At 31.9% G+C, this 25,832-nt stretch overlaps 4 protein-coding genes across 8 annotated transcripts; all 4 read left to right on the forward strand.

Moving 5' to 3' along the window:
* The first annotated feature begins 5,195 nt into the window (after positions 1-5,195).
* Positions 5,196-9,246, forward strand: LOC107927818 (protein XAP5 CIRCADIAN TIMEKEEPER). Of its 2 annotated transcripts, none has more exons than XM_041103029.1 (12): positions 5,196-5,511; positions 5,604-5,669; positions 5,875-5,939; positions 6,038-6,150; positions 7,046-7,148; positions 7,277-7,353; positions 7,434-7,495; positions 7,602-7,733; positions 7,843-7,896; positions 8,547-8,612; positions 8,705-8,779; positions 8,952-9,246. In XM_041103029.1, exons 1-12 carry the CDS (start codon positions 5,341-5,343, stop codon positions 9,000-9,002), a joined length of 1,035 nt encoding a protein of 344 aa, XP_040958963.1. In that variant the 5' UTR covers positions 5,196-5,340; the 3' UTR covers positions 9,003-9,246. The 2 variants fall into 2 exon arrangements, with proteins under 2 accessions (XP_040958963.1, XP_016714432.2); XM_016858943.2 differs by having other exon boundaries at positions 7,070-7,148.
* Positions 9,247-9,891: 645 nt separating this feature from the next.
* LOC107927996 (translocon-associated protein subunit alpha) lies at positions 9,892-14,143 on the forward strand. Its single transcript, XM_016859145.2, has 8 exons — positions 9,892-10,093; positions 11,325-11,486; positions 11,590-11,640; positions 11,806-11,894; positions 12,423-12,500; positions 12,775-12,978; positions 13,281-13,352; positions 13,824-14,143. Exons 1-8 carry the CDS (start codon positions 10,027-10,029, stop codon positions 13,869-13,871), a joined length of 771 nt encoding a protein of 256 aa, XP_016714634.1. The 5' UTR covers positions 9,892-10,026; the 3' UTR covers positions 13,872-14,143.
* A 723-nt stretch (positions 14,144-14,866) lies between these two features.
* On the forward strand, positions 14,867-22,779 carry LOC107927841 (probable magnesium transporter NIPA6). Of its 4 annotated transcripts, XM_041103042.1 has the most exons (10): positions 14,867-15,082; positions 15,278-15,405; positions 15,932-15,988; positions 16,082-16,172; positions 16,250-16,410; positions 16,506-16,633; positions 16,709-16,846; positions 17,709-17,801; positions 17,899-18,019; positions 18,543-19,333. In XM_041103042.1, exons 2-10 carry the CDS (start codon positions 15,282-15,284, stop codon positions 18,638-18,640), a joined length of 1,011 nt encoding a protein of 336 aa, XP_040958976.1. In that variant the 5' UTR covers positions 14,867-15,082; positions 15,278-15,281; the 3' UTR covers positions 18,641-19,333. The 4 variants fall into 4 exon arrangements, with proteins under 4 accessions (XP_040958976.1, XP_040958973.1, XP_016714456.1 ...); XM_041103039.1 differs by having other exon boundaries at positions 15,063-15,405; positions 18,543-22,779; XM_016858967.2 differs by lacking the exon at positions 14,867-15,082 and having other exon boundaries at positions 15,100-15,405; positions 17,899-18,015.
* Positions 21,510-24,583, forward strand: LOC107927980 (eukaryotic translation initiation factor 4B3). The gene is made up of 2 exons (XM_016859121.2): positions 21,510-22,552; positions 24,313-24,583. The coding sequence occupies exon 1, from the start codon at positions 21,510-21,512 to the stop codon at positions 22,548-22,550; it is 1,041 nt and encodes a 346-aa protein (XP_016714610.2). The 3' UTR covers positions 22,551-22,552; positions 24,313-24,583.
* Positions 24,584-25,832: the final 1,249 nt, after the last annotated feature.

The following is a 25,832-nucleotide window of genomic DNA, read 5'->3' on the forward strand; positions in this document are numbered from 1 at the left end:
CTAAAATTATTTTTATCACTTCTTTGGCCAAACAAAAACATTCAATTAATTTAATTAATTACAGTAATTTTTTCCTTTCATTAACATAATAAATGCATGTAATAATATAATATAATATAATATAGGCATAACAATGAATTTATCCTTTAGCATTTACATTTTTTATCAATTTAACTATTATTTTTTATCTAAATTTTGCCCTCAGCATTTTAAAAATTGTCAAATATGACTATCAACATTTAAAAAGGAATAGCTATTATTTTTTTACAGGAATCGTGATTAAAACGTTAAAATCTTAAATATAACAGTTTGCATGACAATACATGTGTACTTTATGTTAATTTTTAAAATTTTTATCAAATTTTTCTATACATTTTTTAATTTAGAATTTTTATAAATTTTAAATTATTTGTTAACATTATATAATATAAATATTACCATGTCAGTATGAAATACACGTAGACTAATATAGAAGTTGTTTTAATTTAGATTTTTTATAAATTTTAAATTATTTGTTAACATTTTATAATATAAATATTACCATTTCAGTATGAAATACACGTAGACTAATGTGGGAGTTGTTACATCAAAATCGTTAAAAAATTAATGATTTACTCCACATTTACATTAAAATAATAATTGCACTTTCTTTTTAAAGGTTAATAATCTAATTTAACTAAAAAAATTTAAAGCTAAATTGATAAAAATAAATAAATGTTGAAGGTTGAAATTATTATCATACTTGTAATAAACAATAAAAGTGATTTTTCTTTGCTTAAATACTCAATTATAAATAGGGAAAATTACACCAATATCATTAAATTATCAGTAAGTTTACGTTTTGATCATTCAACTTTAAATAATTATAATATGGTCATTGAACTTGTAATACCCTGAAAATTTTTACAGTAAGATATTATCCTTGATATAGTAAAATAAGGAAATAAAGTGACAAAAAGGGAAATTTTGAGTTATGTCAATATTGAGAAGTATATTATGATATATTAATTCAAGAAAGGACTAAATTGTAAAAGTGAGAAAATTTTTGTTGCACAAGAGTAAATATTCATAATTTGAGGGGTTAAAGTGTAAATATGAAAAATTTGAAGGACCAATAGTGTAAATAATTTAAGAGTGGAATGATCTAGAAACTAAGGAAAATGGATGAATTAGGACCAAATTGAAAAGATGAAGAACTATGAGGGACTAAATTGCAATTTTACCAAATTAAATGATGACTCAAGGATGGAATTTTAAAAGATAATGAAGGGCAAAATGGTCAATTGGAAGAGAGAGAAATCTAGAAAGTAATAATGATGCTAGAGATATTTTGATATTTTATAATTATTTAATTAGATAAATATTATTTTATTAATACTTTAATAAGATATTTTATTATTATTTTATTAGTATATAAAGAAAGAAAGATGAGAAATTCTCATCCATATTTTCCCATGCACTAACGTGAGAGAAAGAGAGGAAGAAAGAAAGTTTTGTTTTCTTTACAATTTGGTCCTTTTACCAAAAATTCACCATTTTCACCCAAAAATCAAATGAATTTCCATAGCTACCAAGAGACAAAAATGTTAAGGAGAGCATAGGGAGTTAGAATATCAAGTTGGATTCAAGAAATCGAAGCTGGAGGAGAGAGAAAAATCAAGTTAAAGATTGAAGTCAATAAGAAAAGGTAAGTACATCAATATTTCAATATGTTTTTAAGTTTGTTATTATTGACAAAGCATGGAAATAATGTTATATTAGAGTTTTCTTACATAAGGTCCTATGTTTTTGATATGTTAGTGAAGAGAAAATAAGAGAAAGTGATGAGAAATGGTGTAGAAAAAGAAAATAAGGGTGTTATAACATGGTAATTAATAGCTTGCACAAAAACAGTTTGGACAGCAGCAGTAAACTAACTTTGAAAAATCACCATAAATTTTAGAAATCGAATTAGAAGATGAAAAAAATATGGAATTAAATCTTATTGATTATAGTTTCTCATAGAAGAAATAGTGTAAGCAATAGATTTGTAAATTTTTAGATATGATGAATTTTGTGAGACAAGGTCAGAATGATTTCGGGTTCCCCTGTTTTGAATTTGAAAAATCATAAAAAATTGAATAAAAATAATTAGGGGCTTAAATTTATATTTATAAAATCCTGAATGAGTCTATTTTTAATAGAAACAAACAAGAACATCATTTGAATCCTGTATGAGGAGATAATTAATTTTTGGTGAAGAGGGGTCAGAACTGTCAGACAACAGAACAGGGGTAACTTTAAAAAATAAACTGTACTTATTGGATAAACCAAAAATTTTGAAATTTGTATGGTAAGAGTATATATGAGTCTAGATTCAGGGAAAATTATCGGATATTAATTTGGAGTTCTATAGATCCAGATATAAATAATTTAGTGACTATGATGCAGATAGACAGCTTGAATATTCATAAAAGTAAATAATAAAAATTATGGATAATGTTACTTACAAGTGTGTTATCTACATTAAGAATGTGGAATGGAGAGGCAGAGGAGGAAAAATATGTATGAATATTCATCTAGCATGGCTAATTTGCATATTTTAGGCTCAGGGACTAAATTGAATAAAAGTAAAACTTTATGGGAAATTTTGGAAACATGTCAGAAATGACCAAATTGCATGAAATGGATTATTTTATTATTTAAATTACAAAATTTAATGAAATTATTAATTTAGTTCAAGATCGGGGGAAAACATGTTTTAGGGATTAAATTGAAAAGTGTTGAAATTATGAAAAAGATTCTGATATTTTATAGAATTCATGGATTGTTATCAATATATATGAGAATAATAGCTGGAAATGAGAATTAAATTGTAAGAATTTTATTTTCCTGACCCTAAGGATGAAATCGTCATTAATTAAAAGTTTAGGGGTAAAATGGTAATTTTACCTAGAGCATTAATTAAATGCATTAGATTACGAAATGAACGAAAATGATGATCAAATTTATTTATAAAGATCCGGACGACTCAAATATGAGACTTGATCGTGGAAAAGAAAAGATATCAGATTAATGAAATTATAAACACAAACAAGCAATGAGGTAAGTTCGTGTAACTTGAATTATATTCTTAAATGCTTGAGATTGTATGTTATTTATGTGAATATGATTTGAATGTTCATTGTATGAAAATTTATGAAACATTGATAAATTTGAATAAAAGGATAAGAAATCCCGGTTGAATGAAAAGAAAATTCGATGGATCTCTGAAAAGGAATTGACGGTAAAAAGGATCTAGCCCGGACGGGTGATCCTATCCTGATATAGCCCTCCCGGAGAATATGTGTAAAACGAATTTAGCCCGGACGGGTAATCCGAATTAGGGTCTGAATTTAGCCTGGACTGGTAATTCAGATCCAAGCTCATTAGAGTAATTGTCGTTGCAGGGGATTTAGCCTGGACTGGTAATCCCGACAATACTTTATGAGTTTATATTACAGGGGATTTAGGCTGGACTGGTAATCCCACTGTAAGGATGAGGTTCGCGGGAGTGTGCTCTCTGATATGAAATGTGTAAGACCATGGTTGAAAGATACCATGGCAACCTGATATGAAATGTGTAAGACCATGGTTGAAAGATACAATGGCAACTTGATATGAGATGTGTAAGACCATGGTTGAAAGATACCATGGCAACGTGACATGAAAAGAATAAGACCATGGTTGAAAGATACCATGGCAACATGACAGAAAATGAGTAAGACCATAGTTGAAAGACACTATGGCATCACGTCAAAGATAAATAAGACTGTGGATGGGAGACGCTATAACATCTGTTGAACAATTGATATTCAGGTAAAATGTATCAGATGACGAATGGTTATATGAAATGGTTGTGTGAAATGTTTACAAGAACTGGTCATATGGAAATATATGTACAAAAACGTTGTATGAAATAATTATGAAAATGGATAAACGAAATAAGTATAAGTACATGGAATACAATTTATGTTAAGTTTGATATAAGCTATTACCAGAATAAATATACATAAAATATATGGAAATGATGAAGTATAAAATATTGATATAATGAAATGAATGATATATGCTTGTGAAGAAACGGTAAGAGCATGATATGTTTCATGACATGTACATATATGATTATCTTTGATATGTTGATACAAGGAAATTATGTAATTGAGACTATTATTAAACTCAAGTGCGACATGTCGAGAAAATAGATATATCAATGTTGAATTTATATGAGATATGTGCAAGTATACTAACAATGTTGTTGTTTGATGCTCATACAAGTGCCAAACTGTTGACTGAATGGTAATATATTTATTTTATATGATGCATTGAATCGGTAAGTATTTTAATTTTTTTAAGTGATCTGCAAATGGTAGTAATGCTCTGAAACCCTGTTCTGGCAGCGGATACGGGTTAGGGGTGTTACAGAACTATTCGAAAATTTTTATTTAAGTCACTATGCTATTAAAATCGCTATTATATATCCTCTTCTACAATTCAATTTTTTTGTTCATGAAACAACCTTGCACGTTTTAATCTACTAACCAATATTCAAACAATTTTCTTCTTTAATCTTTATTATTAACCACCAGATTGACTTGGATCTAGGGTATGTTATTTTACTCATTGATGAGCATTGATTCATTGTATCAATCATCGATTCGTCCATTGGAGCTCCCTAACTAGACTTAAAAAAACCTTAACAGCACAGTGGCAAGTGAGAACTTTCAAATAGGTTACTAACCATTTTGTTTCATTAGGTAATTAAGTTTTTTTTTAAGTCTTACTAGCGAGTTTTAAGTGACGATTCGATGATTTATACAATAAATTAGTACCCATTGACAAGTAAAAAAACATATTTTAGGCCTAAGTTGACATGACAGTCAATGTTAAAGATCGAAAAATAAAATTGTTTAGATTTTTTTTCATAAATTCATGGTGATTAAAGTTATATTATAAAAAAAATTGAATATGATATTCAAATTTTTAATTCGATTGGATTTATGATTTTTAAATAGAAAAAGTAGAATGATTGAAATATTAACTTTTTAAAGTACGATGACTAAATCTCAAAAATTTTAAATTATAAGGACTAAAAATATATTTTAACCTTTTTAGCTAAAACCTCACTTGCACATTGAATTTTTTTACGGACTTTGTGGATGGGTCACGAACACGGTAGTGTATATATGTTTTTTATACTAAGTCCTCAACAATACAACTTTGATACGATTTTAGTCCTTAGATAGAACATTCACATAACCTTTCGGCGTCTCTCAGTTTCTTCCTCTGCATTCAATTTGCACTCATCGGAGAAAACAAAAGATGTCGGGCATGGGAGACGGGTACGTCGGCACGGCCCAAGATGCCGTTAGGATCCGCCGTCTCGAGAAGCAGAGAGAAGCCGAACGCCGTAAAATCCAAGAGCTTAAAACCAAGTCCGCCTCCGCTAAAGGTCAACCGGGTCTTCTCCAATTCGGTTCAAGTACTTCTGAGGTTCAATCTCTTTTCTTTTTCCCTCAATCGTTTGAAACCTAGGGTTTTTAATTCTTTAGTTCCGCTCATGCTTTGCTCTTTTTTTTTTCCAGATTCTCGAGACTGCATTTAAGAAGGAAACTGTTGGTTTGGTTACAAGAGAGCAATATGTAGAGAAGGTAATTTTCTAATTTAGGGCTTCGATTGATGATAGGATGAAAAGTTGAAGGAAAATAATAAAGATTTATCGTTTTCCTTATTAATAGAAGCAAATCAATCATATTGAATAGAAAGTATTTTTTTTTTGTTCATTCCATTATATAATTTATGCTTTTACTAAAGTAGGGTGCCTAACTGGAACTGTTATTGGTATCTTTGATATAGAGAGTTAATATCCGAAACAAAATCGAAGAGGAAGAGAAGGAGAAACTCCAGAAGCTTCAACAAGAGTAAGATTTTGCATATATTTATTTGTATATTTTTCTCTGGATCCTTTTTTTCTTTAGTTAGTTAACATTTTTGTCTTTCTTAAATCTTAACGTTACAGGGAAGAAGAGCTTCAATTGCAAAAGCGGAAGAAGAGGAAAGTTAAGGGGAATTCTCGCCTGTCTTTTGCAGATGATTTCGACAATGGAAGTGAAGAGGAAGACGATGAAAACAGTGAGAATTTATCCCTTTCTTTGTACTCTTAAGACTGCTATAGTAATAGGTTTATGGCAGTTACAATATAATAGGTATGTGTTGAATATAGAACGATTGTAGCTTGGAGATGTAATTAACTAAAGATGCATTGAAGGTAGCCGGTTTTGATAAAATATACAACTATCGGCATTGAAACTTGGTATCTCGAGCTTGACTGTTCCACTTATTTATAGTATACAGAGAATTAGATTTGTTTTATCTTAACATTTCCATGGCAAAGTGGTAATTGAGTAGTACATGGATAGATCCAACTGATATTGTATTGTTATTTCACCTTGGATGAAAGTTCATAAATCATTTTCCTTCCCAAATGGTGTTTCAGTTTCTTTAATATTTTAGGATTGCAACCATTTTCTTTTTCTAGGCCATATATTACATCCCATCATAACGGATTTAGTATCATCGGGTCTATTGGACACGGAGGATTAGAATAGGATCATGAGGTTTTGTTGCCAATTGCTGTTGTAAACTTTCACTTCCTATTGAGTCCTTTGATTGCTGTTGTGAAGCTGTCGACTCAGTGTCTAGGATGTTATGCTATTGACTTGTTGGTAATGTTGTCTAGGTGGGGTTATGGCTCTCTATCCCTGGGTAATTATATTTCTGGAAATCATAGATAATAATAACTCTTTTACTAGCATTCGGGGTCTCCTCTAGATGCATTCATGTATAGATTTTTCACTGTTATTTTACTTGATATTTCATCACTGCAACGAATATAGTTGATTTTTAAGATCCTCCCTTTGTTATATATGGTTGTCACAAATTTTGTTTGATATATTGATTTCGATATTGATTTAGTTTATAGACTTAAACTTCATTGTTGATTCTTTAGTGTGTTGACCAACAATAGCTGCTTCTATGATGCTTTCTGCAGAAACTTCGGAATCAAAGAGGTTTAGTCGTGGAAAATTTGGCAAGGATCCATCAGTGGAAACTAGCTTTCTTCCTGACAGGTTACATTCCCTACATATTTGCGTCTAATGGTTTTCCATGCATGCATGTGCATGCACTTTTATATGAATGTTTTTAGCAGAATTGGACCTAACATTTGAGCTTAGGGTTGACGAGGTTATTCTTTCAGTGAGCGGGAGGCTGAGGAGCAAGCTGAACGTGAAAGGTTGCGGAAACAGTGGATTCTCGAACAGGAGCAAATTAAGAGTAAGTTTTCTTGTGACACTTTCCTTTTTGATATAGATACATGAAAAATAGTGTTTTGGCTGAGTGTTTTTGTGTTTCAGATGAACCCCTTGAAATTACTTACAGCTACTGGGATGGAGCAGGCCATAGACGAGTGATCCAGGCAAGTTAACTACCTAAACAAGTTTTACCTATTTGAATGCTTTATTTTTAATCTACTTTTTCCATATAGCCATTATTTTAATTATTTTGTTTTTATGTTTGCTCAGGTACGCAAGGGTGATACCATAGGAGAATTCCTTCGAGCAGTTCAGCAGCAACTTGCACCGGAGTTTAGAGAGATTCGGACAACTTCTGTGGAAAATCTGCTTTATGTGAAAGAAGATCTTATTATTCCTCATGTGAGTTGAACACGAAACCAGGCTCTTAATTTCAACGGCAATTTTGTACTATGTTTAATGGATGTTAGCTAACTTGATTTCATTTCTTTGCATGTTTGTGAAAGTTCAGCAACATAGCTTCTACGAGCTGATTATTAATAAGGCTAGGGGCAAAAGTGGACCGGTAAGAATATGCTCTGTGAATTCTTCTGCATATTAGTTGCCATATATTGCTTGTCACAAGTGGTTCAGTCTTCTTGCCAGTCAACTTTGAATCATTTTGAGATGGTTAAATTATGCTATTAGTCACTGTACTTCGCTAAATTTGTGAATTTAGTCCCTGTATTTTTCAAATTGGTCAGTTTTAGTCCTGATCCAGATAGTAGCAGTTAAATCCATTTGGGTAAATTCAATTACTAGTCCTGTACTATTTATACAGTTGTAGATTTAGTCCCTTCTCCAATTGGATGATTCTTAATCCATTAACTAGATTTTCAGTGAGTAATATGTGTAAATAATAAGCTGACATGATAATACAAATATGATAATATGTTTGGCACGTCAGATTTTGGAAATAACAGAACTTTTCTTAATAAAATTAACAATTATTGTTTGGTGAGGGCTAGAATTTAAAATTTGGAAAGCATAGGAATTAAAAATGAACAAATAGAAGTACAAGGATTAAATCCACAACTTTTACTAATTACAGGGACTAAAAGCTGAATTTAACCATTTGAGATTGTGAAATCATCCTAATGATAATGTTGGTAAGGTTTATTAACACTAATACCTTTCGCTTATTAACGTTGTTCGTCTTTTTTTCCCCTCAAACAGCTTTTCCATTTCGATGTGCATGAAGATGTGCGAACGATAGCTGATGCTACAATCGAGAAGGATGAGGTATTTCTCCTTCCCTCTTATCCTTTGCTTTCAAGAGGTTCAAAGTCAGTAGTATGACATAGTGTATTGATTTTTACTCCAATTGTTGATAGTCCCATGCCGGTAAAGTAGTTGAGAGGCATTGGTACGAAAAGAACAAGCACATCTTCCCTGCTTCAAGATGGGAGGTACGTATTATATCTCTCTTTCCATGTGCTCGCTTCCATGCATCGTTCTCGTCCTAGTCCTTGACTTGCTTGTGATGCAAGGGAGCCTAACCTTGCTATAGCTGTGAATCATTTCGATTTTATGAAAAGAATGAAGCCTAAGTTTTAATTGGTTGTTACTCATCTTTGGCAGATATATGATCCAACGAAGAAATGGGAGCGATACACCATCCATGGAGATTGAATAATTGGCGAAGCCTCGCGGGACGAGAGGAGACCGTCTCTGTACTTTAAAGAAGAAAAACTGTTCTGATTGTATATGAACAGATGATTTTTGTTATCTATTTCTCATAACTATGAGCTTTTAATTATAAATTAGATTCTTTTTCGGAACTAATGTATCCTTTTGGGGTTGTTAGGGTACTCTTCCCAACAATGATATTGCAATGAGCCTTTTAGGAATTCTACAAAAGAGGCCAAATTAGTCATTTTGGTTTTATGAGTTCTTGTTAATAGTTAACATAGTTAAAAATAAAGATAAATTAACTTCGATGAAATGTGTAGTGTTATACATGAATGAACTTTAATTTTATGCGATTTTATAGATGAAATTTTAATGTGATTAAATTTTTAGAAATTGTTAAAATATTTTTGAATTAATATTATTTTATATTAATATATCGTATATACAAATAATTATATTAATTTAATATGAAAATAAACATATATATTTATTTTTTAAATGTATATAATTAAATAAAAAATAAAAAAATTTATGTATATATATATAAATATAATTTAAGTTTTGTATGTATAATTGTATCAAATTAAAAAAATATATTAAATCATACATTAAACAAAATTAATGTATAAATTTAATATTTAATCTTTAAAAATATTATGTTTAATTTATAATAACTATATATGGTGTTAAATATTTGAATCAATCTAATTATAAAAATAAAAATAATTTTATGTTAAATAAAAGTAAAAAAAAAAAGAGTCAAATTTGAAAAAGAAAATGCAAATGGAAAAGAAAAGGGAAAAGATCCGTTTTGTTGGGCTGGACAGAAACGACGACGTATGCAAACAAACAAACGTAGTATCTTTTATCTTTGGTTTGGTCTGTGTGCCCTCAAGCCTCTGTTATATTTGACTCCGAGATTTATAAGCATTGTAAACCACGGCCCTCTATAATACTCTTACACACATAGAATCTCACTTTTTTGTTTTCTGGACTTCTTTGACGAAAATAGGAACTCTTAGAAATGGCGATGAAAAGCTTCAGCGTTTTCTTCTTCGTTCTACTCCTCCTCGCTTCTCCTATTCTCCAAGGTTTAGTCTTATACATCCCAGATCTAGATATGTTCATTGTAATTTGATATTAGAAAGCTATATATATATATATGCTTATCGATTCATTTATTTGTTCATAGTTTTGATCTTACTTTTGGATTTTCTGCTTGCATGTTTTTTGCTTCGATAGATTTGATCTATTCCATCGAGATGCAATTCAATTGTCTTATTTTAGTTTTTCTTTTTGGACCTTTCGCTTCAAATCCATATGAGATCGATTTGTTTCTCTTGATTTACGATTTGATTGTGAGAATTTTAAGTTGTTTTCAGATTCGTTGTTGCATTTGCATGGTTGAGAAATTTCAATTAATGTCGTTGTCTGCATCGTTTTACTGTTATTTTAAGGGAAAATATAGAAAAAGCTCCTTGGAATGAGCTTCATATGAGCTCAAGAGAATTTTGAAAGAATTTAAGTAATTTACATCATAAAGAATTCAACACTTTACTGATAACATTAAATCTTCGCTGTAATTTGTCATTAAATAGCTATATATATGTTTATCGATTCATTTATTTGTTCATAGTTTCGATCTTTTGGATTTTTCTGTTTGCATGTTTTTTGCTTTGATAGATTTGATCTGTTCCATTGAGATGCAATTCGATTGTCTTGTTTTAGTGTTTTTTTGGACTTTTAGCTTTAAATCCACATGAGATCGATTTGTTTCTTTATTTACGATTCGATTGTGAGAATTTTAAGTGATTTCTTTGTTTTCATATTCGTTGTTGCATTTGCATGGTTGTGAAATTTCAATTAATGTCGCTTCTCTTTTTATTTTCCTTGGTTTTGGGAAAAAGCTTATGCATCATTTTACTGTTATTTTAAGGGAAAATATAGAAAAAAGCTCCTTAGAATGAGCTTCACATGAGCTCAAGAACATTTTGTAAGAGATTTTAATAAATTTATAAGGATTTCAGTAACTTAATTCAATACTTTACTTAAAACATTAAAAAATTGTAACGAATTCAGTAATTTTAAGTAGTTCACACTGGATCTCCCCATTAATTTTGTGGCTGCTTAAAGTTCAGTTTAGCTTTCGTTCTTTCTTTATTTTTTTTTGGTCTAACGAAGTCCAAGAAAAGAGTGCTTGTTAATTACTCTGATCTGATGTTTCTGCATGCTGATTTACCTTCTTGTTCTCATAAATAGATAAATAAATGAATTGTTTGATTTTATATTATGCTGTGCCGAGATTTTTCTTTTGTGTGCTAGTTGCTAGGTGTCAATCTGAAGCGGAGGCAGATGTTGCAGAAGCTGTTGAAGAAGGTGAACTTGGGATTGTTGGTGAGGAAGCTCAGGATTTCGGTTCTGGGAATTTTGACTCGGCTCCAGGAGTTGAAACTCTCTGTCTTTTCCCTAAAAACAGTGCCAAATGTAAGGACTTTTTTGATGCTTCATGCGGGATTTTGATGTTGTAGGTTTTTGAGAGTGATGTGCTCTTTTAAAAATGGCTAACCTTTTTGCTTTACTTGGGCAGTTATATCAGCCGGAGAAGAGACTGAACTCCTTGTTGGGGTGGAAAATGTTGGTAATTACTAATTAATTTGTCTTCACAATGAAGCGATGATATATGTTGGAATTAGTGATGCATAATTTTTGTCTTTTGTTGTCTACGCTTAAATGCTTTCCTCTTTCTAATTAGCCATGTGTGGTTTCCTTGTCTCTTTGCTTAGTACACTTCTTTAAATTGCAGGTGAGTCACCTGTGAATGTCATTGCAATCACAGCCAGTGTTCATCTTCCTTTTGATCATCGTATGCTTGTTCAAAATCTATCAGCACAGGTAATCATAGCTTGAAAATTTTCAAATTCTTCTTGTTCATTAATTCGTTCAGTTACCATTTTGATTGATTTCTATTATTTCCAAACTCAAATACTTCACATAATTGAATATCTTACCCTTAGTTTTTATAAAACTAAAATGTTGTATTCATTGAGTCATTTGTTCACATAACTCTGTTACCTTATGATGATATATGAATTTAGTTCACATAATTCAGTTACCTTATGATGATGTTATTGCTAAAGTTGGATCCTGAGCTTGTAATCACAGTTTAGTCATTCATGCTCAAATTGGTCAATGCACAATTACAGTGCTGTGCCCCTTGAATCGACTGTTGCTGCCTATGTTCTTTTTTGGTTATCCAATGCTTGTTGCAGTATCTAATACCGATCTTCAGTTTCTTTGTTGCTACAAAGCTGATCATGCACTTCATTATCTTGGAATGTCACATCCTACATTGTTGGATTGAAACTGCCTGTGACATTTGCTTTTTGATTTTTTAACTGAAAAATGTCTGTTTTAATGTAGGCCTTTAACAATGCATCCGTACCCCCTTCAAAGCAAGCTACTTTCCCTTACATATTTGCGGTTAGCAAGTACTTGCAGGTAAATGGTTACTTCAAGAGTTTATGCACTATAAGGCTAGAACTGTATATGTGTTCTTTATGTTGGTTCAATTTGGAACCGGAGGTCTGTTGGGTCCAATGTGTAACAGAGAATCTGGCATTTTTGAGGTTTTTTTTTTATTTTTAAAAAAATGTGTGATGGATCTTAATCATACAATCAACCTAAATGTATACAAGTTGAACTATTGATTAGAGATCGCACGGGATGAACTATTCATTGCAGTTAAGCTAACATGTTTAGAACTTTGATGCAGCCTGGAACTTTTGATCTTGTGGGCAACATTTTCTATGAGATTGACCAGCACCCATACCAAAGTACATTCTATAATGGTACCATTGAAGTTGTTGAAGCTGGTGGCTTCCTCAGTGTCGAGTCTGTTTTCCTTGTTACCCTCGGGATTGCACTGCTGGTTCTCTTCGGTTTATGGCTTCAAGGTCAATTTCAGCGTATCTCCAAGGTATTCTAATAATTAATTTATTCCAATAACTACGAATAAGATACGATTAACAGTTTGGAGCTAGTTTTTTTTATTATTAAAAGATCCATTTGTGATAGAACATAAGTTAGATATCTCTCTCATTTTAAGAGCTCCTGAAAATCTTCAATGTTCTAGCATGAATGACTCTATTTCAAATTCCCAGCAATCTGTTGTGCTGTGAATGTTGAACATTTGTGATTGTTGTTCTTTACATTGAAGAAAATTTCCACTTTGCAATGTGATTATAACCTTATATGTTTGCCTTTTTTAATTTTTGCTAGAAAACTAAGAGAGCTCCAAAGGTGGAAGTCGGAACCAGGACTACTGATACCTCATTGGACGAGTGGCTTCAGGTTAGGGCTTATGGCACCATCTATCACTTTTACCATAATTTTGATGCTTAGAGGTGTAATCGAGCTGAGCTGGGCCCCAATAGTGGCAAGCTTGAGGTTGACTTGGAATTTTGGCCTCGATATTTTGCATGAGCTCAACTTGAAATCAATTTCTAAGCTTGAGTTTGGCTTGAGGCATAATCGAGCTAAGAGCTTGATTAAGCTTGTATATCGATTTCGTACTCAAGCTAGAACTCAAGTTCTTTTGTAATTAAGCTTTTTAAAATGTAATTTCATAATATAAAAATATGCTAAAAAGGAAAAGCTTGATTAGGTCCGTTCTAATAGAGTATTATAGTGCTCGGATTTGGCTCAATTGATAGCTCAAGCTCAAGTTCGGCTTGATAATTATCTGTTCGAATTTCAGTTTTTTTGGTCGAACCATGTATCAGTGTCTCCTTTATTGATAATTTTGTGTTTTGGCTATTTCAGGGAACTGCTTACACTCAGTCAGCTTCCAAATCGAAGAAAAAGAAGTAGATGGGGCAGTGCTTGCAGGCTAATTGTAAACTCATTTCTTGGCAGTTTGGAAAGTTTTAAGTGAGGGCACAAATGGTTTGAGAATTAGGCCAGGGAAAATGGCATACCTTTGCTGTTGTAGTATGTGAAAGAATTTTTTTTTAAAAAAACCTTCAGATTTAATTTTCACGAGTATTCCGAAATTGAGCCTTTTTGAAGCAAAACTAACTTGTGTATTAGAAGTGTTAGGAAGCTGGGGAATTTTGCTAATGGTCAATTTCTGGTTTTGGTCCTTTTATCATGTTCAAAATTAAGATTTAGTCCATGAATTTTAATTTTCTTTTTTTATTTTTATAATATTATTAGTTAAAATAATTAATTATTAGATTATTGTTTTTGGAAAAACATCAGTTTCATTTCATCTATGCTTAGCTCAATTTTTGTCAGTCTCTATAAATTTAATTCTAACTTAGTTTTTATAAATTTATGTTTTTCTGATCAATTTTAATTATACTTTTTGAACTTAAAGAATTTATTTTAAAGCCTATTGCGTCAAATTGGTTTGGTTAAATTTTGCTATTAGTCTTATTCTTTATGAAAATTTGTAGATTTAATTCGATTTAGTTCATGTTATTCAAAATGATCATTTTTAATTTTTAGTTTTTAAACTTTTTATACACGCTAAATTCATTAATTGGTTATTTAATTTAATTATTTTCAGTTTTTATATTTTTTTAAAATTTAAAATTTAAAATTTAATGCAAATGATAAATGTTAAATCTATTAATTAATTTTTTAGATTACATTGAAAATTGAAAATAAAAGAAGATAATAAATTATCAAAAATAAAATAAATTAAAAATAACATAATTTAACCTTTGCTAATCACTAAAAATTAAATCTTAAATTCCGACTATTTGAGCACTTAAAGGAAAGCTTTTTATGATTAAAAAAAGATTCAACGAAGCTTCCTTATAATTCAATTTAAAAATGGTAATAAAAATCCATCCATATCCACCATCTTTTGTAATAAAGCCTTGATTATCTTTTTTTTTTTCCCCTCTTCTGGTAGTAGTTAGTAGTTGCAACCAACAATAGAGGGAAAAGCTGAGTGTAAGTTGGTAAAATAACGCGCGAAGCAGGGGATCCGTTCATCTATCCATTAATTTGGACCGTACAAAAATGGAAAAACCCGTGAAGTTTCCGGCAACACGACGGAATTTATAATAATAGTAAGTTCAATTCTTGTTTAATGGAGGGAAAGAGGGTTTTATATTCTTTCTCTCATTTTTTTTAATTAATCATTTAATTCACTTTTCCATCTGAACAAAAATTCTCTTCTTTTTTGGCGGGAATTCGATTCCCCTTTCTTCTTCTTATTGATTAATAATAATTTAAGTGTTGATTGATCATTTATGTGATCATAGAGCGATGGGGTTGTCGGACAATTTGAAGGGAGTGATATTAGCAGTGGCGTCGAGCGCTTTTATTGGCTCAAGTTTTATTTTGAAGAAGAAAGGGCTCAAGCGTGGTGGTGCTTCGGGTATTCGCGCAGGTCTGTTTTTCTTTTTAAATTAATTTTGATACGTGATTTTTTTGCTGCTAATTATGACTTACCATTGAGCTTGTTTTGCATTGTTTAATTTTGATTCTTTCGTGTTCTTTGTTTTTTTTTTTTTTGAACTTTCAGTGGAGTTAATAGGATTTTGTTTATTGGATTAGTTCAATGGTATTGAATTTTGAATGTGTTTGATATTAGGAGAGAGCTTACTGTTCATTTTCTGGAAATTCATTTTTAGATGTATGACGTTCAATTTACAGTAAGAAATTCAAGAAAAAAGTTGGAAAATGTCGAATCATTGGATTGGATCCTTAATCAGTGAAAAGATTTTTTGATCCGTTAAGGGTTTATTGATTCCTGACAAATGACACTTCACAGGCTTCTTCCAATAGAATCGATCTTTTCTTTAATCCATTAGTGCTTGATTATGTTGATCGACAGATGGCTATTGAGATTGTAGAATGTAAGTATTATCTTATGTAATTAACTTTCTTTCTTGGTTTCTTATGGTATAATATAGGAGTTGGAGGTTATACCTACTTACTAGAGCCACTTTGGTGGGCAGGCATGATAACAAGTAAGTTTATTACTCACAATAATCTTCTTTTCTCGAAACATATGAGCCCGAAATCACATTCCTTGTTAAATTAATCAAGTTTCGTATGGAAAGTGATCATGGGAGAGATTGCGAATTTCGTGGCTTATATCTATGCTCCTGCTGTTCTAGTGACGCCGCTTGGTGCTCTAAGTATAATTGTGAGGTGAGGTTCCTTTTGTTTGTTAAAGATCAATGATTCATATGTTTTCGATAACTTACAAGCTTTATAAACATCTACAGTGCTTGCCTGGCACACTTTTTGTTGAACGAAAGAATTCAGAAAATGGGGATTGTAGGTTGTGTTTCCTGCATTGTTGGTTCGGTGGTGATTGTAATTCATGCACCGCAAGAGCATACCCCGAGTTCCGTACAAGACATATGGACTCTAGCAACACAACCAGGTTTGATCCTTCTTTTCATACTTTTTATCCTTTGTCGTCCAAACCTTGTCATGAGTTATTGACTTTTGATCCTTTTCGCATGTTTATGTTGGCAGCTTTTCTGGTTTATGTAGTAGCTACACTTTCAGCAGTTTTAGCTTTGGTTTTTCATTTTGAGCCTCATTATGGACAGACAAATATACTGGTTTATTTGGGAATATGTTCATTGATGGGTTCTCTTACGGTATGTACATCTAACTTTTGAACTTTTCTTGGCAAACTATGCTGTAAGCACAATGTTTCTCGGGTGGTGTCACAGGTTGTTAGCATCAAAGCCATTGGAATTGCTATAAAGCTTACATTGGATGGGATGAGTCAGATTGCTTATCCTCAAACTTGGTTTTTTCTTACAGTTGCTGTTATCTGTGTCATTACACAATTAATTTACCTCAATAAGGTTAGTATTTTCGATTCCATGCCTCCTTGGTTGTCTGTTCCTTCATTTGAGTGAATGACTTGAAAAACATAATCTATTTATGCAACTAGCATAGTTTTGTCATTAGATATGCTAAATTATTGCATGTTAGGTATGGAAACTTAATCGAGTGATTCAATAATTTAACATTTTGATGAAAATCTCGGAAAAAGTACTATGGAGGCCCTTGTACTAATAATCGGATTGCATTTTGCCCCCTTTACTAAAAAAATGAGCAAATTAATCCCTGTACATTAGACCAAGGAGCAAATAGATTCTGTTAAAAATTTCATCCATTTCTACTATTAATAACTGGTCATTGTACATCAGAATGAAGCACATGTGGCATGCCATATCTAACTGTCTGATTATCCTATCAGCCACGTCAGTTTTTAACAGCTGAAATGGATGAAATTTTTAACACAAAAGAACCAGTTTGCTATTTGATCTATCATACATGGACTAATTTGCTCATTTTTTGAGTAAAAGGAGCAAAATACAATCTAGATCTTAGTATAGGTGACTCCATGGTACGTTTACCAGAAAATCTCTTATTTTGGATCCCAGAATTACTAGCAATTTCAAAAGCTTTGTGCCAAGAAATTTACATGCAAAGTGTAGCTTCTTCTAGAACATCCTCTGATGAACTATTTCTGCATATAATCCTTTCATTTTACAGTACCATTGATATTTTTGGACGTCAAAAGTGCCCTAAGTAGGTCTATAACTACAAGCCTTCTCTTTTTCGTTCTCATGTCCGGCGTAATATTTTTAAAGATATGCATCTTTCAAATAGGACTGGTTGGCTTGTTTTTGGCTGATGTGCATATGTTCCTTTTTGTAGGCCCTGGATACATTCAATGCCACACTTGTTTCTCCGGTATATTATGTGATGTTCACGACTTTTACCATTATCGCTAGTGTAATCATGTTTAAGGTGAAAATTTTAATTCATCGGAACACGAGACCACGGGACCGATTCCTACTTATGCTTGTTAATTGTAATGGTTGCTGTTATACTGTTATTTTTATAGGACTGGTCGGGCCAAAATGCAGGCAGCATTGCTTCTGAGATATGCGGACTCATCACCGTGCTCTCGGGAACAATCATACTTCATGTGACAAGAGAACAGGAACCACCTCCTCCTCCAGTAGGTACATGCAGAACTCATCACCCCCCCCCCTTTTGGCAGGGGAAAGGTCGAAACTTGAAACTATAAATTTCATGAGTTGCCCCTCTTTCTGCTCTTGTTTAAACTCGAAAATATAAATTTATCCTTCCATGGATAGACTACATTGGTATTATGGATGGGATGAGCTATCTGCGCAACGCCACTCCCACCATTTCACCTATGTATCAGTTCCTTATATGAGCAATTTGAATTTTGCATTCCCTTGCATGTGCATGATAACCATACACGTTGAAACTTTATATGCTATTATAGCCTTGCAATGCAAGGTTGAGGCCCTGGGCGGGTTCTCTCCAAATTTATTCTGTTTAGTTAGCTAGAATTGAATTAGTTGTTGAGTTAGTTATTCAGTTGAGTACTTCTAATGATCAATTCTATTGGAATTATTGTAACTTCGATTGACTTTATTGAATTGCAAACAATTAATTGCTTCAACTTTCCATATAAACCTATTTGTGCTTTTATCAAAGCATTCATTTATATTGCAGGAACCGTGACATGGTTCATCAATGGCGACTCCTTAAAGAGTCCCGAGGAAGAACATTTAATCACTCACCACCGTCTCGATGAGTATTATGAGCCATGAGGTTTTGCCATTCTAAGATGACTGCTCTCACCCCCTCAATTGTACATGTGGAAACCAAAGCAAAGAAAGAGTTACTTTGTTGGGGGGGGGGGATTGTCAACAAAAGCCTGAAAGGTAGTTTTGGTGAATGCCTTTTCTTTTCTCCAACCACTTGCAAATGAGACCCCAATAGGTGTATCAGTTAGAAATGGAAAAGGTAAAATTTGGTTAAATTCTGGTTTTAGTCCCTGTACTATATTCAACTTGGGGGTTTCCTATTTGTATTTTAATTTGGCATAATTTGATCTTCCTACTATTATAAATGTTATGCCTTAAGCCAAATTATTTTTGAAAACCCAAAACTCAAAATTCCTTGTCATTTAAATGGTGAAATTATAGTTATCAAAATAATTATTCTTTTTACTAATTTATCATTTTAAAAAGAATTGCTCAATCTCATGATTTTAGAATTCTTTTTCCTAAATAAAAACTCCGTATATTAATGATATGGATTAAGGCATAACATGAATAATAGCAAGAATATCAAACTATGTTAAATTAAATTACAAAAAATTGATTATTGTATGGTATAGGGAGCAAAACTATAATTTTACCGTAAATTTAAAATCCAGCAGAATAATCTAATTGGGCATAATCAGAAATCAAATCTGTTAAATTATTTTTCTTTTAATTGTAATTATTTGTCACCCATTACTCTTTGTAAATTCATCTTAAACATACCATGGTGAGACTTTAACAACTGTCTAATTTTATATTCGAGTCTTATTACGCATAAATAGTGGTGATTAAAATTTAATACAAATAAAAAATTTAAAAAAAAAATTCAAATTTCAAGTTTATCGAATTAAGTTATTTTGTTTTTTTCAAGTCTTACTCGAATAAGTAATTCGAGTTTGAGTTGAGTTAAATTTTACAATTTGAATAATTTGAATAATTCAAATAACTTATTAGTATAAATATACATTTGGTTCCTATCAATTTTAAAAATAAACAAATTGGTCTCTTATCAAAAATTATAAAATAATTTTTAAAATTCAAAATATTTATAAAAAAATCCCAAAGTTTATATTTTTAGAAATTATAAAAACTTAAAAAGTATTAAAAAATCTGAAGAACATGTAAAATTTTTTTTAAAAAAATTCTAAAATAATAATTTTTGGTATTTTTTTTCTCTTATTTGGCTTTGAAACTTTTTTCAAAAATATATGATTTTAAATTTATGTGTTCTAACATGGAATTATTTATATTGTAACAAGATTTTAATTTGATATGTTTAATTTTTTTTATTTAACTTGAACAATTTCATTTGATTCAACTTGACTCGAATTTCATTTTACTTGATTCGATTCGAAAACTTTCAAATTAAGTGAAGATAATAAAATGAGGCTTATCAACTCAATTAACTCAAAAAATTTTCACTCAATTCGATCGAATGTTCACCCCTATGTATAAATATCACATTTAAGTTAAGTTTCATCTCGTGTGAGTTTTATTCAGATTTATTTTGATCTATATTCAAATATATTTCTATTATGAGTATGTTTGTGTATTGTAATGATTGATTTTGATCATATTTATTTAGAGATATTAATTATTTGTATTATATATTAAGCTTCTAATTGAGGTGATGTTAATTTAGCTGTGCAATTAACTAGGGATGAAGCTAACAAAATTTTTTAGGGGGCCAAAATTAAATTGTAATCTATATCTTTATAATTTTTAAAAGATTAAAATTTATCTTTTATTGATTTAATTTTTTAAAATTTTAAAGAACTTAAATTAAAATTTTCTATTTTAGCAAGGGTCGGAGCCCCTGTCGGTCCCCTTAACAACGTCCCTAGTAATAACTAAAATCTATTATTTTACAAGGTAAATTATATTATTTTGAGGATGTTTTATAAAAATACATATGCATAATGGGATTTAAACTTAAAACGCTATGGTTTTTAACGTATTTATTTTACCCTTTCAATTAAAACTTCATTGTCCTTTATACCAATTCTTTATAAATACATTTTGACATAATGTCTAATTTAGCCCTTAATGTTTATATCTTTTGTCAATTTTAACCCTCAACTTTTTTAATAAAAGCTATATTTGACTATCAACCTTTCAAAAAGAGTTGAATTGTTATTTTTCTTAACAAAAACACCGATTAAAACATTAATTTTTTAAACATGACAACTTGCATAATAATCAATATGTACTAAATATCATTTTTATTTGAATTTCATTTTTTTAAATAATTTTTTATAATTTTAAAATTATTTGTTAGAGTGACATAGAAGATAATTAGTGTCGTGTCAACATTAAGTACAAATAAATTTTCATGTTAACATCATTAAAAAATTAATGATTTAATCAATATATCTATATAAAAAAAAGGGCAACATGACTTCTTTTTTAGGCGTAAGGCTAAATTTAATTAAAAAATAAGGGTTAAATTGATAAAAATATAAACAATAAGAGTTAAATTTAATATTATGCCTTTTATTTTTTACTCATATCGTAACCGTGTATAATTCCGTTTGTGTTTTGTAGTGATTAGTTACAAATAATTATGGAATATATTGATTGTAGTTGTAATTTAAAAAAATTTAATTCAACTGATTTTAATTACTAATTTAGTATTTTTAGTCTAATTCATGAAGAATATTTATTTTTAATTTAAATTTTATTAATTACCTTTTAACAACAAAATAAATTTAAAAAAAAAAACGGAAAATATCAAAATAGTTATAAAAGTTTCCAAAAAGAAAGAACATATAAAAACGGCATAACGCCAAACATTTAAACGGCCATAAATACGCAAGCTTTGAATTTGAAATTTCGTTAAACGCTACGCTCCAAAAAATATCACCGCCGCGCCATGGCGGCGACTGCATCATCTCCGTGGGGGAAACCCGGCGCATGGTCTGTTGACGCCGAAGAAAATGAAGCGGAAGTCGAGCGACAACAAAGCGGCGCCGGTTCCTCAACCCAAAAGCTCGGGGATTTCCCTTCCTTAGCCACCGCTGTCACCACCACCAAGGCGAATAAAAAGAAGGGTCAAACCCTATCTCTCTCCGAGTTTGCTTCTAAGCCCAGTGAGCCAGCCCGACTCACTCGCGAGGATCTCCTCGCACTCCCCACTGGCCCTCGACAACGTTCCGCTGAGGAACTCGATCGCAACCGATTAGGTGGTGGTTTTAAATCTTATGGTTCGAATAGGTATGGTTCGGATGGCGATGATTCTTCGAGTAATAGTAGATGGGGATTGAATAAAGATAGAGAAACTGCTCCCTCACGCGCCGATGAGATTGACGATTGGGCTTCGGCTAAGAAATCGACTTCCGCCGCAAACGGATTTGGGGGTGGATTTGAGAGAAGAGGGAGAGGAGGCGGCGGTGGTGGGTTTTCCAATTCGCAATCGAAAGCCGATGAAGTAGATAGCTGGGCAGCTAATAAGAACTATAAAAGCGCCGCAGAGGCACCGCCTCGGAGATTTGGTGGGGGTTTCGAAAGAAGCAGTTTCGGTTCGACTCAAGCGAGAGATTCGCCGAGGGATTTGGATAATTGGGGAAAGAAAAATGATGAGAGTGTCAGTTCTGCTGGTAGCGGTGGGGTTAGACCAAAGCTTGTGCTTCAGCCACGTAAAGCTCCTCAAACTGAAAAGGGTAAGAAAGATGCGACTCCGGCGGATAAGCCCAAGGGGGCAAATCCTTTTGGTGAGGCGAGGCCGCGAGAGGAGGTTTTGAAGGAAAAAGGGAAAGATTGGAAGGAGATTGATGAGAAGATGGAAGCTGCTAAGATTAAAGAGACATCAGCAGTTGCTGAGAAAGGAGGAAAGGGAAGTTTCGGGAACGAGCGTGTGCCGATGGAAAGAAGCTGGAGGAAGAATGAGTCTGTTGAGGCTGCTAATCAACCCTAACGGTTTGTTCGATTAGCTGAAATTTGGTTGCTCGGTTAATTCGAGAATATTGCTATATTCATTGTTTGTTTAAGATTATCATAGAATGTGTAGGAGCATGTTTTGTTCGATGAGCTGAAATTTGTTTGCTTGGTAAATTCGAGAATATCATTATATGTATTGTTTGTTTAAGATGATGATACATTGTGTAGGAGCATGCTTTCTTCAGTATGAATCTCGTTGGTTTGTATATGAACTGTTTATATGCTGCTTCTGAGTCTGCTGAGGCTGCTAATCAACCCCAAAGGCTTGTTCGGTTAGCTGAAATTCAATTGCTCGGTTAATTTGAGAATATCACTATATTTATTGTTTGTTTAAGACGATGATACATTGTGTAGGAGCATGCTTTCTTCAGTATGAATCTCGTTGGTTTGTATATGAGCTGTTTATATGCTGCTTCCGAGTCTGTTGAGGCTGCTAATCAACCCCAAAGGCTTGTTCCATTAGCTGAAATTTGATTGCTCGGTTAATTCAAGAATATCACTATATTTATTGTTTGTCTAAGATGATGATACATAGTGTAGGAGCATACTTTCTTCAGTATGAATCTCATTGGTTTGTATATGAACTTTCTATATGCTGCTGCTGAGTCTGTTGAGGCTGCTAATCAACCCTAAAGGTTTGTTCAATTAGCTGAAATTTGATTGCTCAATTAATTCAAGAACATTGCTATATGTATTGTTTGTTTTAGATGATAATACATTTTTTAGTAGTATGTTTTCTTCATTTAGCTGAAATTAGATTGCTCGGTTAATTCGAGAATTCTGGCATATTTATTGTTTGTTTAAAGTGATGATACACTGTGTAGGAGCACGCTTTCTTCAGAATGAATCTTCTTGGTTTATATATGAACTGTTTATATGCTGCTTCTAGGTACTGCTTAATACATTGCAGTTGCTATCGTAGGCTCTTTCATGCTCTTCTGTCATTTAAAACTTCATTTTGATTTTATGAACTGGATTAAAAGTAGCATAATTGTATTTTTACTGTCTGTCATAGTTGCTTTGTGCTGTTTTTGTATGAATTCTGGGAAATGAAATTAGCCTTAATAGATAAACGGAGAATGATAACCATGCATCTTTGGCATCTCAACTGTCTCTTTTGTATTTGGTCTGAACCCATCGTGTCCCGTAGCTACATTGGACCCGGCTAAATCCAAAGTTGAGCCAGGTCGAATCTCTAAACAAGGTCAAAGCTCCCCAATGCTACTTTCTCTGCCCACAAGACTCTAACCCAAGCCTCGGGACATCAAGCTCCTTTATTATTTGACCTAAGGCGTCGGTCTAACTTGTCCCTTTTCTTGTTATATGAGTATTCACATTTATACTTTCCAAAGAAAAGAAACGAGTATTCACATTTATGTTTAAGATGGACAATTGAAAATCCCCCAAAAAAACCAACAAACGGTTGGAAGAAGTGGCAGTGAATTTCTTCCCCAGATACTTGGACTGAGTTCGAAATCTTGAGTCATCATTATTGGGAGGGATTTACCTAAATACCACTCCTGGCTCAAATAGGATTAGGCTCAGACCGATAAATGGATGAGGACAGTTATGGCTATACCAAAAAGAAATGCACACATTTTGTCTTGTCCAAACCAAATTCCCTGCCTATTATATCCCTCTTTTGGTTCATTCTTATGGAAAAACTGTGTTGCTCAAAGTGTGTTTCAGAACAACTTTGGACATTGCAGACTCTGATCCTTTTTTCTTCTCGAATCCAGGGCCAGGGAAACGATAAACGGCCGTGTTCCTGACAATTGAAGGTAAGGACAGAAAAAGGCTTGTTTAGATTTAAACTCAAGACTTGACATCAATAAAGATGTAAATAATGCAAGTTATTTGTCACTATGCTACTCCATCAGTGGTTAGTTGATTTAATTGTTCGAGTTGTTGATCGAATAAATCTTTTTTTTTTTTTATGTCCGTATCAACAGATATGTAAATAATGCAAAGTTATTTGTCATTATACTACTACATCAATAGTTGACATAATTGTTCGAATTGTTAGTACATTTCTATTCTGTATGTGTTCATGCTAACCAATGTAGTTGGTTTCACATTGAGTCCGGTCGGTGTGCACCGTTTCAGTAATAAACCAATGCAACTAACTTCCTATTCCATATCGGCTAACGTTCTTGTCTGAACCAATCTCATTGGCCTGTTCCACCCAATTCTTGTCGCACCAGCTGGAACATTGTGTACCAACTTTCTTTCTGTTGCTCTAGTTATTTAGTTGTTAAATGTTAGTCTAAATTTAATGTGAGAACATGTTTAAAATATGAGGATTAAATTGTAAACAAATACGTACTTTGTCATATAAACAACTTGAATCTACAGTATTAATAAAAGAAAAAACATATTAAAAGTGCCTATGGGTCGGGTTGGCTAAATTGTGCATACGTGCCATTTTTTTTTGTTAATTGGCTAAATAGGCCCTTTTTTTAAAGATTTAGGGAAATAGGCCAATTTAGTAGAGAGATTATGGAAGCGCGCCTAGTTGGAAAAGGTTTTTGAAAATTTCAAAGAAAACGCGTCTAGCTTTCCTGCCAACTGTGTAGAAAGCTTGCTCAGTTGGTCTAGTTTTTCTACCAACTGTGCAAAAAGCCACCTAGTTAGACATGCTTTTCATACTCTTTTCAAGATCGGTCTATTTTCCTAAGTTTTGAAAAGGAAACGGCCTATTTAACCAATTAAAGAAAAATAACAGCATATATGGCTAATTTAGCCGGTCAAATTAGGGTCATATCTATATGTGATATCAGTATGCTTTATATTTGTTTAAACTCAGCCTGATTTGAAATATGAGTTTAAATTTTTGTCAAGTTCACTCATATTTGTAAATAATTAATCCAAGCCCGTTTTAGCTCCATCTATATTATTTCTGAATAGTAATAGATATTATTTTTAATTTAATATTTAACCTTTTAAATTATTTTTTTATTAAAATTTTAAATTTGGACAATTTAACATAATTTTTTAATGTTCAAGTATGTTGTAAATATAAATTAAAATTATATTACAAAAATATAAAACCAACTGGGTCAAATAAAACTTAAGCTTTCAACGTTAAAGTCCAAACTTGGTCATATTTTAAACAGGCTTAATTTTTTTTTGTTCAAACTCATTTTTTAATACTCATATTTTTATTTAAACTCTTTTATATTTCGTACAGATAATTCGACTATAAACAAGTTTATATTATATCATTCAAATTTAAATCCACTACTTTTTTTCCTTAAGA

Source organism: Gossypium hirsutum, chromosome A03 (assembly GCF_007990345.1).
Source record: "Gossypium hirsutum isolate 1008001.06 chromosome A03, Gossypium_hirsutum_v2.1, whole genome shotgun sequence".
NCBI lineage: Eukaryota > Viridiplantae > Streptophyta > Magnoliopsida > Malvales > Malvaceae > Gossypium > Gossypium hirsutum.

What these genes read in the sequence shown, in the direction of transcription:
- LOC107927818 (XM_041103029.1), top strand. Translation starts at nt 5,341, where the DNA reads ATGTCGGGCATGGGAGACGGGTACGTCGGCACGGCCCAAGATGCCGTT. An exon ending in CGAACAGGAGCAAATTAAGA is followed by an intron (nt 7,354 to 7,433) that starts GTAAGTTTTCTT and finishes TTTGTGTTTCAG; the next exon opens with ATGAACCCCTTGAAATTACT. An exon ending in CTAGGGGCAAAAGTGGACCG is followed by an intron (nt 7,897 to 8,546) that starts GTAAGAATATGC and finishes CCCCTCAAACAG; the next exon opens with CTTTTCCATTTCGATGTGCA.
- LOC107927996 (XM_016859145.2), top strand. Translation starts at nt 10,027, where the DNA reads ATGGCGATGAAAAGCTTCAGCGTTTTCTTCTTCGTTCTACTCCTCCTC. An exon ending in CGCTTCTCCTATTCTCCAAG is followed by an intron (nt 10,094 to 11,324) that starts GTTTAGTCTTAT and finishes TTTGTGTGCTAG; the next exon opens with TTGCTAGGTGTCAATCTGAA. An exon ending in TTCAAAATCTATCAGCACAG is followed by an intron (nt 11,895 to 12,422) that starts GTAATCATAGCT and finishes GTTTTAATGTAG; the next exon opens with GCCTTTAACAATGCATCCGT.
- LOC107927841 (XM_041103042.1), top strand. Translation starts at nt 15,282, where the DNA reads ATGGGGTTGTCGGACAATTTGAAGGGAGTGATATTAGCAGTGGCGTCG. An exon ending in GCTCTAAGTATAATTGTGAG is followed by an intron (nt 16,173 to 16,249) that starts GTGAGGTTCCTT and finishes AAACATCTACAG; the next exon opens with TGCTTGCCTGGCACACTTTT. An exon ending in GACTCTAGCAACACAACCAG is followed by an intron (nt 16,411 to 16,505) that starts GTTTGATCCTTC and finishes TTATGTTGGCAG; the next exon opens with CTTTTCTGGTTTATGTAGTA.
- LOC107927980 (XM_016859121.2), top strand. Translation starts at nt 21,510, where the DNA reads ATGGCGGCGACTGCATCATCTCCGTGGGGGAAACCCGGCGCATGGTCT.